At 39.2% G+C, this 12,339-nt stretch overlaps 1 protein-coding gene across 2 annotated transcripts in view; it reads left to right on the top strand.

Annotated features, from left to right (window-relative positions):
• The first annotated feature begins 9,233 nt into the window (after nt 1-9,233).
• Nucleotides 9,234-12,339, top strand: part of COL19A1 (collagen type XIX alpha 1 chain) — a 313,696-nt gene continuing 310,590 nt past the window's right edge. Inside the window, exon 1 of one of the 2 annotated variants that reach the window (XM_081044396.1) lies at nt 9,234-9,361. In XM_081044396.1, the coding sequence (XP_080900522.1) occupies nt 9,251-9,361 (111 nt within the window). In that variant the 5' untranslated portion in view covers nt 9,234-9,250. Of the gene's footprint in view, nt 9,362-10,156; nt 10,290-12,339 lie in introns of those variants that run through there. The other variant, XM_081044397.1, reaches the window with a different exon arrangement.

Genomic DNA, 12,339 nt, shown 5'->3' with positions numbered 1-12,339 from the left:
CACTAGTGGGATATTTAAAAAATTACACAAATACTAGCTTTTTATAACAGGGTTGTATCTTCTTCTCTTTTCACAGAATAAACCCACAGCGTCCAAAATATTGAAAGATTAATTAAAAAAGGAAAAATATATTAGGAAATCGAGTCTAACTCTTTCTCCCCCCCCCCTCACTAATTGCAATGTAACATCACAGAGGTCCCTGTCTTTTAGACAGAGCCAAACCCTTTGGTGCTGAAGATGCTGTATTAAGAACAGCCCAGGCCTCAGAGACTCACTTAAATAACATCCCTATTTTATCAGGGAATTATGTGTGTGTGTATGTGGTCTTTATATAACTTAAAAAAAAAAGCAGTCAAGATTTGTATCTCTGGATTATTAAAAATAGCATTTTGCGAAGTCTTATGCAAGGAGCTTAAGTCTAAAAGAAATCTAAACACTATATCAACACAGAATTTTTAGGTTTGATTTATTTCACTAAGTCCATAAAACACTCTGAAATGTAGTGTTTAATTTTCCCTTTTCTTTCTGTATATCTGTAAGTGTCTCTGTGTTCATAATTATAATTATGATTCATGAAAAGCAAAGAAGTCCCTTACTTAAGTTCCCTCTCTGGAATCCCCTTCTCCTGTCCTCACTGTCTCCTTTTCTCCTTTCTCCAGTTTATCCAAGGTGGTTGGACAGGAGTCAAACAGGGCTATGGCAACTTCGGTTCAGGTTCAAGGACCAAAAAAGAGCTAATATTGTATCTTCTGTGAGATAAACCTGGTTTCATTTGCAGAATTTGCTGTGTCAGTCTGTTTAATCTTGGAAAAGGTCATGTGATTTCCGGTCACTCTACCCCTGCCCCCAGGTGATAGGGAATCACTTAGGAGGGCTTAGACTCCTCCTTGGCACTCTAAACCAAATTGCAACACATGGGTGTGTCAATCATTTATGTAGGAAGTTCTCCCTTTCCCCTTTGCCCTAAAGGATGAGCATTTGAATACAAAGCAACTTTCTATTTAATTTTCATTGATTAAAATAAGCATAAAAACACGATTGGTTCAAAGACTTTTTAAGGTCTCTCGTGTACCTGAAATATAGGCTTGTTCTGTATTCCTCTGCTTCCCTAGGTCCCTACCTCCCAGCCCTTAGTAAGTATTGTCAAGTATACCTCTAAAATGTGCCTTGAAGTTGTTTACTTCTTTCCTTCCACAACTATGACTCTCTTTGCAGCCACCACCTTGAGATTTCTTGCCTGTATACAGCAGCCCCAGAACTGGTATCTTTATTTCTACTCTTGCCTTACTACAATCCCATTCTCCGCTAAAACAATAATCAGTTCATATTCTGCCACTCAAATCCTCCAATACTTTCCTACGTTTATAGCATAAAATACAAACGTTTCACTGGGGCCTAAAGGCCCTGAAAGATCTGGCCCTGGGCTACATCATCTCTTACCATGTCCTCGTTTGCTCACCCCTTTCCAGGCAGGAAGGCCTTCCTATGTTCATTGAATAGGCCTAGCTCTGCCAGCCCAGAGCTTCTGCACTGACTGCTTCCTTCCTCTGATATCTGCCGAGCTGGCTCCTTCTTGGAATTCAGGTCTCAGCTCTCGTATCACCACCTTAGAGAGTCCTTCTATAGTTATTCCATCTAAAGTTGTTCCTTATCCCCTCCCCTAGTAACTGCTTATCACATTATCTACACATTATTGTATAGAGAGCAAATAGTTTTTTTTTTTTTTTTTTTTTTAAAAGATGCTTAATTCCCAAAGGCCATGTGCAAAAGGAGAAAGGTTCTGGTACCTCAGCTTCCCAGGCGCCTCACAGTTGAAGAAGGCTTGACTGGCTTGATAATCTTTGTCACCAGCAAAGGAAAGAGAGCTACAAAAGAAAGAGAGGTTCTTTTGGAAGAGAGAGAATTGAAGAACTGTCAGAGTCCTTCTTCACCCTTAGGGTGCTGGATCTAGCTCCCCTGAGGTGTGGCGAGATTGAAGACTGAAGACGGATGACAAGACTCACTTTTTCCCTTGAGATTACTGAAGGCAGGAAGCTTGTTGGATTCCCCTGCACTAGCAGAACATATAAAACTACAGTCTAGGGTTTCTAAGAAGTGGGGGAAGGACAGGCACGTGCACATCTCAGTTCTCTACACCCCTAGGAGAGAGTGAAGTGAGGGATCCTTCAGTTCCCATGATCCCAAGTGAGAGAGGCTGGACTTAGCTGAGGGACTTGTAAAGCAGCACTGGCAGTTGCTTAGTGGCAATCCAAGAGGCAATATGTATCCCGAAGAGGATATGGGGCATATCACAGTTGGGGACTGAATGAAGACACCCATTGTGCATCTTCCTAACCATGGAAAATTACTGGTGGCCTCCGTTATTGACCCTCTGATAGCTGTGCTCTTTGCAATGCCTTTGAAGCTTCTCATCACAGGATGGAACTATGACTCTGATGTGGCCTCGTAACATTCTTTGGCTAATAGAATGTGGTAGAAGACTGTGTGCCAGTTCTGAGCCTAAGCTCAAGAGGCCTTGTAGGCTTCCACTCTGTCTTCAACCCCTGTGATCTCTTGGTTCAGAATAATCTGTTGGAAGATGAGAGATCCTGTGGAGGGGAGATGACTTCTCCCAGTTGAGCCACCTTATCACGAGCCAATCTTATTTTGACCTGCCAGCTGAAGCCAACACATGAGAGACCTCAGCTGAGATCAGCCCAACCCAGACTAGACCCAGTGAACTTCAATCAGTGGACTCATGAACAATAATAAATGGTTATTGTTTTCAGCTACTGAGTTTTGGGATAGGATATTATGCAGCAAAAATTAATGATACATGGAGTAAGGAAGCTGCACACTGCCTGAGACTACCATTTCTGTGACCTACTATGAGACTGTCATTCTAACAGAAACCACCAACATTCAACTGACCTTGATGGAGAAAGCAGATCTTCCCTCTACTCCAGGTGGCATCAGGATGTAGCCAGCATCCCCTGGGCTGAGGCCAAGACTGAGTGATGGTACCGCAGCAGAACCAGCTGAGCAGTGGTCATGGCTAGGGATGGGATTAGCATGAGAGTATCTGTCTGGCAGCCAGTGCACCCAAGTCTTTATATAAATGTTGTGGATTTTAATATGGCTATCAAAACACTGAAAGTTGTGAAGTTTTTATTTAAAAAAAAAAAGATCTGCTCTATATAAGAAAAGAAAAATATTCTGTAGTTTTTGGTTAACAGCTGAAGTGCTTAAAAATAAGTATAGATTTATGAGCTATCATTATTTCCTTCACTAGCTATGTTTTATGACTTCTCATAATTACTTAAAAGGGGTTTTATAAACATAGGAGTTTACATTTAAGATGGGGAAAAATGGGTTTATGGTAAAATAATTTGACAGCAAGAATGTCTTTGACTATCAGAAAATAGGTAAATCTGTCGCCTCTGATAGAGAACAGGGTCTGGTCAAATTTATCTTACCTTCTCTTAGTTGAATAGGCAACTAGACAAAGCACTTTACCTGGGTTGTTATCTTGGAGTTTTTTCCTTTTAAGTCAGTATAGACTAAAACATGTTGCAGCACAGCACCTGAATAAATAAAACAATTTTTAGTTCAGCTAATTTAGTTCATGTTTTGCTCTTCATTAAAATTGATTCTTCTCTTAAACAGAGACAGGTTTATTTCATATTTTTCTTTTCCATATAATTCTATCTTGTAAGAGTAATTATGTTTGCTGCCATGTAACTTTGAGGCTTCTGCTTTGTCTCGAGCACCCATTTAGCCAGTTTATTTGGTGATGTAGGGTTGCAAACAGGTGCTTGCAGAATGTTTGTTGAAAAAGTGATTGAAGATAAGTTGCCAGAGCATAATGGATAAGAGCCTGGGCTATGCAACGAGACAGACTTGAGAGAAAATCCTGGCTCTGTCAGGATTGGGTTCACAGCCTTAGTCCTAAATTGTAAAAAAGAGGACAATAGAATTGTTGAAAGATTTTTAAAAGATAAAAATATGTAAAATACTGTGCCTAGCACATGGTGATTTTAAACAATGATTCCATGAGAGTAATAAAATAAGCGAAATAAGTTCTAAGTTGAAAATAAATGTTCCAAAAAAAGATTACAGAGGAAAAAAATCACAAATTTAAAGACATACACCTGACATAACGTAGTGGTTAATCATTTATAATGTACCGATGTTGTATTTTTAATTTTTTACATAGGATTGGTTATTTAAAAACATTTAGGAGTTAGAACAAAGTTTAATTAGAGGCTATTCTTCATGTTCTAAGAATAATAGATTAAACAGAATTGTGTTCTAATTTTTAATAATGAAAATGTAACTTATATTTGGAAAAGGAGTAAAAAGGACCTATGAAGAAGACATTTTCAACTAATAAGAGTTTTGTCTTGACATGTTACTGTCCTCAGAGTCCCTGTTCTGGGAGTCTTATTGGTGAAAACAAGTTATCCTGTGATTGTTTTAGCAGTATAGTAATTTAATTCCCTTAGATATAATACCAAAGTGAACCTACCATGTTTCCATACAAACCTTGATATTCAGTCAATACTTCATCTTTAGAAAATTGTGTGCCCTTAGTTACTTAACCTCTACAGGCCTCATATCAACAAATATTTGAAGATTATATTAAGAAAAAATAATTTATTGTATTAGATGCTCAAGTTATTATTAAAAATGGGAAGACATGAGTTCAGTCCTCAAGGAGTTTACAATCAAGTCAGAGACAAACATAGAAATGTCTGTGAAACAAGGTAGAGGAAAGTGTATTGTCCATAAAGAAAAGTAAATTGTGCTCTGTTGTTCAGAGGCAGGGGAGGGTTTATTTGGTGGAAGGAGGCCAGGGAAGAAATCCTGTTATAGAATACATCTGAAATAAACTTTGAATGATCACAAGTTTGGCAGAAGTGTAACAGCCACTTTGAGTTTCAAATGGAGGCAGCAACATGAATGAGAGTATGGAGAAAGTATGGGACATGTTCATTCTGTGGTTTCAAGTAATTAATCCTGGTGTGGCCTAATGTACATTTAAGGGATCTGAAGAGAGTAAATTGAGAGTAGATTGTTTAGGGCCTTGAATTATCGGGAAATGATTTAGCTCAGTGAGAAATTCAAAACAAAATAAAGAAAACCTTCATGTTCCTCATCTGAATGAGGAGAGAACTATGATTGTTCTGTTAATTCTTTCAACAAATATTTATAATAGAAACAGTAAACTCATCATTTCACAAATACTTAGTTACAATGACACTTCCAATATTATGGTTCTATGATGATTTATAAGTATGTTTATGTAGACCGAAAAAAAAGGCTGTGTTTTGTTCACCGAAATTTTCTGACCCTGATACTTCCACATATGACATAGTTTCCCTCTCATTTGATCTCTTCCAGTATTTTATGTGTGCTTTGTCCATTACACTTTGTATTTTCATTTCATAATATCATTATATATGTACACATCTTCTCTTACCAAATGTTAACTTCAAGAGGTGGGACCCATCATCAACATATCTTTGTATACACTATAGTGCTCCACTTAGCATTCAAAAACTTGTTGAATGAGTGAACAGTTTAATTAATATCTGCTCCCTAGTGATAAAAGTAAGTTTATTAGACTAAGTTTAATGTTTTAAGTTATATACTAATTTTTTACCTGGAAGTGACTAAAAAGAGTACTTGAAAAGCAAATTTCTCAGCTCTCTTAACTCTACTGCCTCATGAATTTGTTGGAGATGTATAAAACACCACATTTGTTTATTTTTGTTATATTTTTTATTACAATAGTGGTACATGTTCACTGTAGAAACTTTATATATTACAGATAAGCAAAAAGAAGAAATAAAAATCTCCCATTATCCTAACTCAGCGATAAGTTACCACTTGAGAGGAGTTTATGAAGCAAACTCTAGGTATTTTTAAAAAACTTTTAATACACATGGCGAATTTAGAAAGACTGATCTGTTTTGTGCTTCTTTAGAGGTATTGAGAACGCTCCTCATTTATGCCAACACTGCATATAATCACCAATATTAATCCTGTCAAAATGGGTAGGGAAAAAAATCATTCCTTTATAAATGTGCATTTCTTTGAATGCTAACTAAATTGAATATTTTTTCAAGTATTTATTGATCATTTGTATTTCCCTTGTGAATTGCCTATTCACATTTTTTGCCTATTTTTCTATTGGGACATTTCTCTTTCTCATTTTAAAAATGATTTTTGAGAACTCGATGTGTATTAATAAACATTTTCCCCAGGCAGGAGATTGCCTTTTACCATATTTCCTTTCAGAGTCACCGATCCTGGGGAAGAGGGTCTAATAAACTGAGTGAAAGTCATGTCTATGCTCACCTCTTCCTCTTATTTCTAAGCTGAGTCAACGTCATGAGCTAGAATGTCTTCCAGGAATGGAAGTAAACAAAACAACCAGTGGGATATTATTTTCTCTATGAAGAGAATTATTTTCAGAAACAGTGGTAAAAATAACATTTAAAATTTAAAAATGCCCTAACTTACTTTTGAAGATGACTAAAAATTGAGAATGAATATGACTACTTTCTTTTTACCCTTAAGAATATCCCATGTAGTACTGGCTTAAAAAGGAATAGAATGGGAAGTGCTTGCTAGTGATGACAAGTCAGATTTGGTAATTACAGTGAACAGTAATGGCTGTTCATCTACTATTGATGCAGTGAAGTATTTCCGTGGGATATGTATGGAAGTCATGTATGGCTGTGCCCCGTAAATTCAATAAAGAATGAGCACTTTTATGGTTTGGTACTAAGAAATTAGCTGGGGGCAATGCTGAAATTCTTTCTTCTTGAAAAATGGAAACTGATGGGGGAGAAAAGGGAAATAAATTACAAAAGGGAAAAAGAAAAGCAACATGGTTGGGAGTACAGAAGTTCAGAAAAAAGAAGAAAAGGAAATGAAATAACCATAAAATAGAAGAGCTTGAGAAGTGAGGCTTAGAAAAAAATACATTCTTTATATTTATTATAGGGCACTTATCAAAATCCAGTACGATGTTCATTTTAAATCATTTAAATTACGTCAGTGGGGCATTACAAAGATGAACAGTTTTTTTAAAAGACATTAAATGGAATTTATCCCTCATTTATTTTACTGGCATAAAAATAGTTGAGCGTGACTTCCATGGGGTATAAATGTTGAAAGCAGTTTGTTTTTGGAATCTTTAATATTTTTTTTTAAGTACACACATGCACACAGCTACACTGGGTGTTAGAAGCTCCACAAGCTGTTTGCTGAAAATCAAAGTCCTGTCAGATTCCCCTGTTATTTTTCAGATGTTTGTACACAAGTGACAGCTTCAAAAGCAGTGGAAAGACTGGTCATTTATAATTTTACTTGGGTTAGACAAATAAAAGGCTCTTGGTTAGGGGCTCTTTCTACCTGAAGTCACTTTAAAATTCAGTAAAAGTATTGGATAAAGGACCAATACTATACCTAGGGATATCATAGTTTGTGATTATAAAACCAGCCCAGATTTAAACCCTTCCCTGAAAGGAAAACACAGGAATATTTATTGATCTGGATATGTTGGTATATCTAGGAACAAAGTAAGTAACAGATAGTAATTTTAAATGTTATTTGTTATTTATCACTTTCTTCCAAAGTTACGTTTAGTTGACTGTTGTAAGTAGAAAAAGGAGCAACTTAAGATAGAAGCAAAAATACAACAGTGTTTGGCTATTTCATAAACATCTTAGATTATAAAATTATTAAGTGGTTATGAAAATATTACTAAAATGAAGTTGGTTTACTTGTATTAAAATACAAATTAGAGACAAACTTTGAATTTCCTGTTCAGTAGTTTTAAAACCTTATTTTAAGTACAATTAAATGTAAATATGGTAATTTTTTTAGCCTGTCAGAGAAATAATGCCTGGATGCTCTTATTTCAATTAACTAACAATTAAAAGGTAAAGTACAATTGCTAAGAGAGAAAAAAAATTTCAAACAGGGTAATACTTTTAAAAATATTAGCGAATGATCAGTAAAATTCTGATGAAAGTTTGTGGATCATGTTTTCAAATGGCCATTTGAGCAGCGTGACTCATGGGATATCCTTCCTCCTTGGTGTCTTTCCACAGTCAACCAAAAATTAGTGATAAAAATCCCATGAGGAGGAAATACATCAGGAGGTTTTAAATCCTGACGTGTAAACATGGTTTGCATCACGTCGGGTGCAAGGTTCCAAAACTGCAGGTATTTTGATTATGATGAAAGATAGGGTTAAAAACCGCTAGTCGACTATTTCACAGTTTCACTTCAATGAAGTGAACATTTTTCCTTAACATTTTAATTTTTTGACAGCCTGATTCTATTTCTTGGTATGCAAGCCCTGATATGTGAAGTGTATTTCTATCGTTTAGGGCAACTTTTAAGCTTACTGATTTTCACCATTATGTGTCAATGATATTATTTGTTCTACTTCCTTAACTGTGGCAATGCTGAACTAAAAAACACTATATCATTTTCGAATGATTATTTCGAAACACTACATCTGCTTTCTAATGACTGGGTTACTTTTCCAAATTTTATACACACACACACACACACACACACACACTCTATATATATACATGTATGTGTATGCACTGACAAATATACATATACTTACTATATATGTATATGTACATATATATGTGTGTATATATATGCTCTACACACACACACACACACACACACACACAGACATCTGCAGAAAAATGTCACCTTCACATGTTCAAAGCGATCCCCAAAAGTTCCAAATCCAGGATTTGTAGCACCAATCCATGGAAAGATATCTTTAAAACCACAAAATAGTTTTCTGCACTGAGACAAACCAAGCCACACAAACCTGTACATATGAGCAGGACTGATGAGAAGGCAGGCAGGCTTTCTTGATGTACTTTACATAAACTCCTGACATAAGTGATAAATGAAACATAAATGATATCCTTTTTTTAGCTCAACTGTTAAAAAGCCAATTATTTACCGGTGAATACAGAATACTTTGAAAGAGACTTCTAATCAGAAGTGAGACACTCTGAGCACCGGGCATGCAACCGGCAGTCATTCTAGCTGTTGAAACTGCTCCTAAAACATAAACGTGAAAGGCATTATTCCCAGCTGCAAGGCGACGTTGTTGTAATTAAGGAAAACCTGTGCACGAGTTGGCAGAGTCCTGTCTTGCAGAGTCCTCCGTCCTCGCCGAGTGGGAGGGTCACACTGGGGAAGACTAATAAGGGCAGAGATGCGTCCCCCTTCCCCACTCGCAGGGAGCTCTCTCGGGCCACTCCTCGGCGGTGCGGCAGCCCGGGCCGGACTCCACTGCGCCTCTGAGGGGCTCAAACACACATTCAAGGTAAGCTGCGCAGCACTGCGACCGGCCCTTTCACTTCATCTCTTGCACACATGCCGGGTCTATGTCATCTGTTCCTGTTTCTGGTCATTTGCGTGCATCTGCCTTTCAAGAAAATGGAAAAAAAACTGTGCTGCACATGTGAATATGTTGTGGCGGATAAATAATGCGCACCTGCCGTCACGCATTCCCATAGGTAGCTTCATGATGGGACCCAAAACATTGGGCATGATAGGGCCCCTTGAATGTGCTACAGAAGGTGTCGTTCGTATCCTATGGTCACATAATGCAGGCTGTACGCTGTATACTTTATTTAGTTCTCGGTGGTTTCTCGGGCGGTGTGTGTTTGTAAAGCAGCACTGGGCACTGCTGATGCGGGTGAGAACAGACATCAGCTACAGAATGAAAAATGCCCTGGGGGTTAAATGCACAAAACAAACTCAATATAAATCCATGCCGTTAGCTATATTTTGTGGTCTATGTCTAGAGATGTTACCCCGGGAAGCGAGGAGACAGGTTCCGGTGCCTCGCTCTTCAGTCGGATTACTTATTCCGACCTGCGGGTATTTCTCCCCAGCGTGGCTTCGCGGGGTGGGGGAGGACGAGCGCGGGATCTCGGGACTCCGGCCCCGCGAAACCCTGGCTTGTCCCAGGCGTCGGGCCCTGCTCCTTAATCACCCTGCAGCGCGCTCAGCATGGCCGGACCGAGCACCGCCGCCACCGCGGGAACGTCCCGGTCCAGCGACCCGGGAACGCGGTCCCGCCTCCGCCGCCTTCCTGCGAGATCCCGCCGCCACACTGCCAATGCGCCGGCGCCAGCGCCACGGCGCTGGTGAGCAGGGAGGTGGTGCCTGGCGGCCCCGCGAGGACGCTCGCTGCAGAGTTCTGAAGAAGTTTGTTGGCGCAGACCCAAGCATGCTGCCGCCCCCTGGTACGCTAGCTCCTTTTAAGCAGGCGGGTGTGTAAAGGAAACCTGCACCGTATAGGTTATTGGGGGAGAGAGGGAAGGAGGGAGCGAGCATGCGAATCAGTGGGCAGGTGAGCGGGTGGACAGGCCCAGGTACAGGAGCGTCAGAGGCAGAGAGAGACACCGATTGGTGAGAGGGTGGAGAGGAATGGGGTACCAGAACACACTGCTTAGCCTCAGGGGACAGTGGGCTGGGATCAAAAAGAGCAAAACTCAGAGCCCTGAAAATGTGTAGTTTTCATCGAACCATCCAAGAATTTCAGCAGTGAGTGACCATAAGCCACAACTTGAGGTTGGGAAATGGAAGGGTAAAGGAAAATGTGCTGCCTCCTTCCGCCCCCAATTCCAAGACTTCTTGATTCCATCTTCTGTTTGGAGAAGTCGGAGAAGAAACAAGATAGGAGGATGGTCAGGGTAAAAGAGGGAAAGGAATAAAACCACTCCAGCAGTTCCTCCCCCCAAGAAAGAGAGAGAGAGCAGTGGTACTTCTTATTCTGCCTAAATCGATCATTACTGTCATTCTTTAAGAGTTTTGTTTTTAAACAACTGCCTACATGTGTGGTCTTTCAGTATCCCCTTGCTGGTGTGTGGGGATAAAACTGTAGGACCCTCCCTAAGTAGAGATCTTTGATATTAATATGTGCCTGCAGAGGAAGAGCTGAGATGTTCTGGTATTTAGATGGTGCAAACTGCACCTAAAAGCCTCTTCCTTAGGAGGGATGGCAGGATTCTTTGAGTAGGAATATCTGTTCAAAGTGTAAAAGAGGAAAGGTGACCCCCAGGAATGGAAAATTCATTTTCTTCCTAGGGGATAGAAAATGGAGAAAGGAACTGGTAGGTGAGCTTTTGTCCAGCCTGATCTCTCAAACTGGTAAGAAATCTAAGTGCAGTTTCCTGGAAAAGGAGAGTGAAGGTGGGCAGGGGAGTGAGCCTGAACCTGGTATGAACAGGTCAGAGAAAGGACAAAAAGGGGAAAGAAAATCAAATGTGATTATTATCACAGTTTGGACATTATCTCTGTATCTGAATTGTCATCCAAGGAAACCATCTAAAACAGATGGGAGCTCTGATAGTCTCCAAAAATGGAAAATTTCCATCTACTTTCTGGTCCTCCAGTTTAATCTCTCTTGCTGCAATTTTAGTTCATTTTTTTCCCCCACAGACAGAAATACCCAGTAGGTACACGGAGTGGATGGTTTTAGAGACAGGAGAATATATGAAGGTAGAAACCATGGTTACATTGCTAATTGGTGTCATAAATACAAATTCAAGGGAAGAATGAAAAACAAACAGGAATACAAACTAGCAGGACTAAAGAGATGCTCATATATAACCTGGAAAGGATGCTGTAAAAATTTGAGTGACTAGGACTGGAGTTGGATTATTTAAGGCAGGCCATGTTGAGAACATAAATTTTAAAGAGGCAGAGAATAACGAGGCTTAGCAGAAGAGAGCAAGAGGGAGGGAATTCCAGCCAGAAGGAATGGCATGTGTGAAGTCTTAGAGGTGGGAGTGAGCAGTCATGTGCCTGTTAAGACAGAGAATTCAAGCTGGGGTGAAACCTGAGATGAAGAGAGCAGATAGCACCTGCCAAGGCAAGAGTGGACAGAAGAGGCTAAGAGGCAAGGGGCTCTTTAGGGTGTTATTTTGTAGGCCAGTAATGAGATAATCAGGTGAGGAAATTGCATATTGAATGTGGAAATTGATAGAAAGATGATGAATGCAAGAGTGGAACAATAGGTCTGTGTTATCTATGAATAGGGTTTATGATCTCTCCCTCTTTGAGAGAAATCAAGGATACTTCATTATGACTGTAAGATTGTTAGATCAGAAAGCTAGTAGAGCCCTTCGAATGGAATGATTAGGAAAAGTTAATAAACTAGGAAAAACTATACATGTATACTGATTTAAAATTTTAAGTGGCATTGTATCCTTGATATAGATATATCTGTGGAAACAGAGCTAAACAATTGAAATCTGAAAAAAATGTGGGTCACTCATGATGGTTGAAATT

Source organism: Rhinolophus hipposideros (genome assembly GCF_964194185.1).
Source record: "Rhinolophus hipposideros genome assembly, chromosome: 3".
Lineage (NCBI taxonomy): Eukaryota > Metazoa > Chordata > Mammalia > Chiroptera > Rhinolophidae > Rhinolophus > Rhinolophus hipposideros.
Note: the sequence above shows the minus strand (reverse complement) of the source record. Positions and strands in the feature narration are given on the sequence as shown.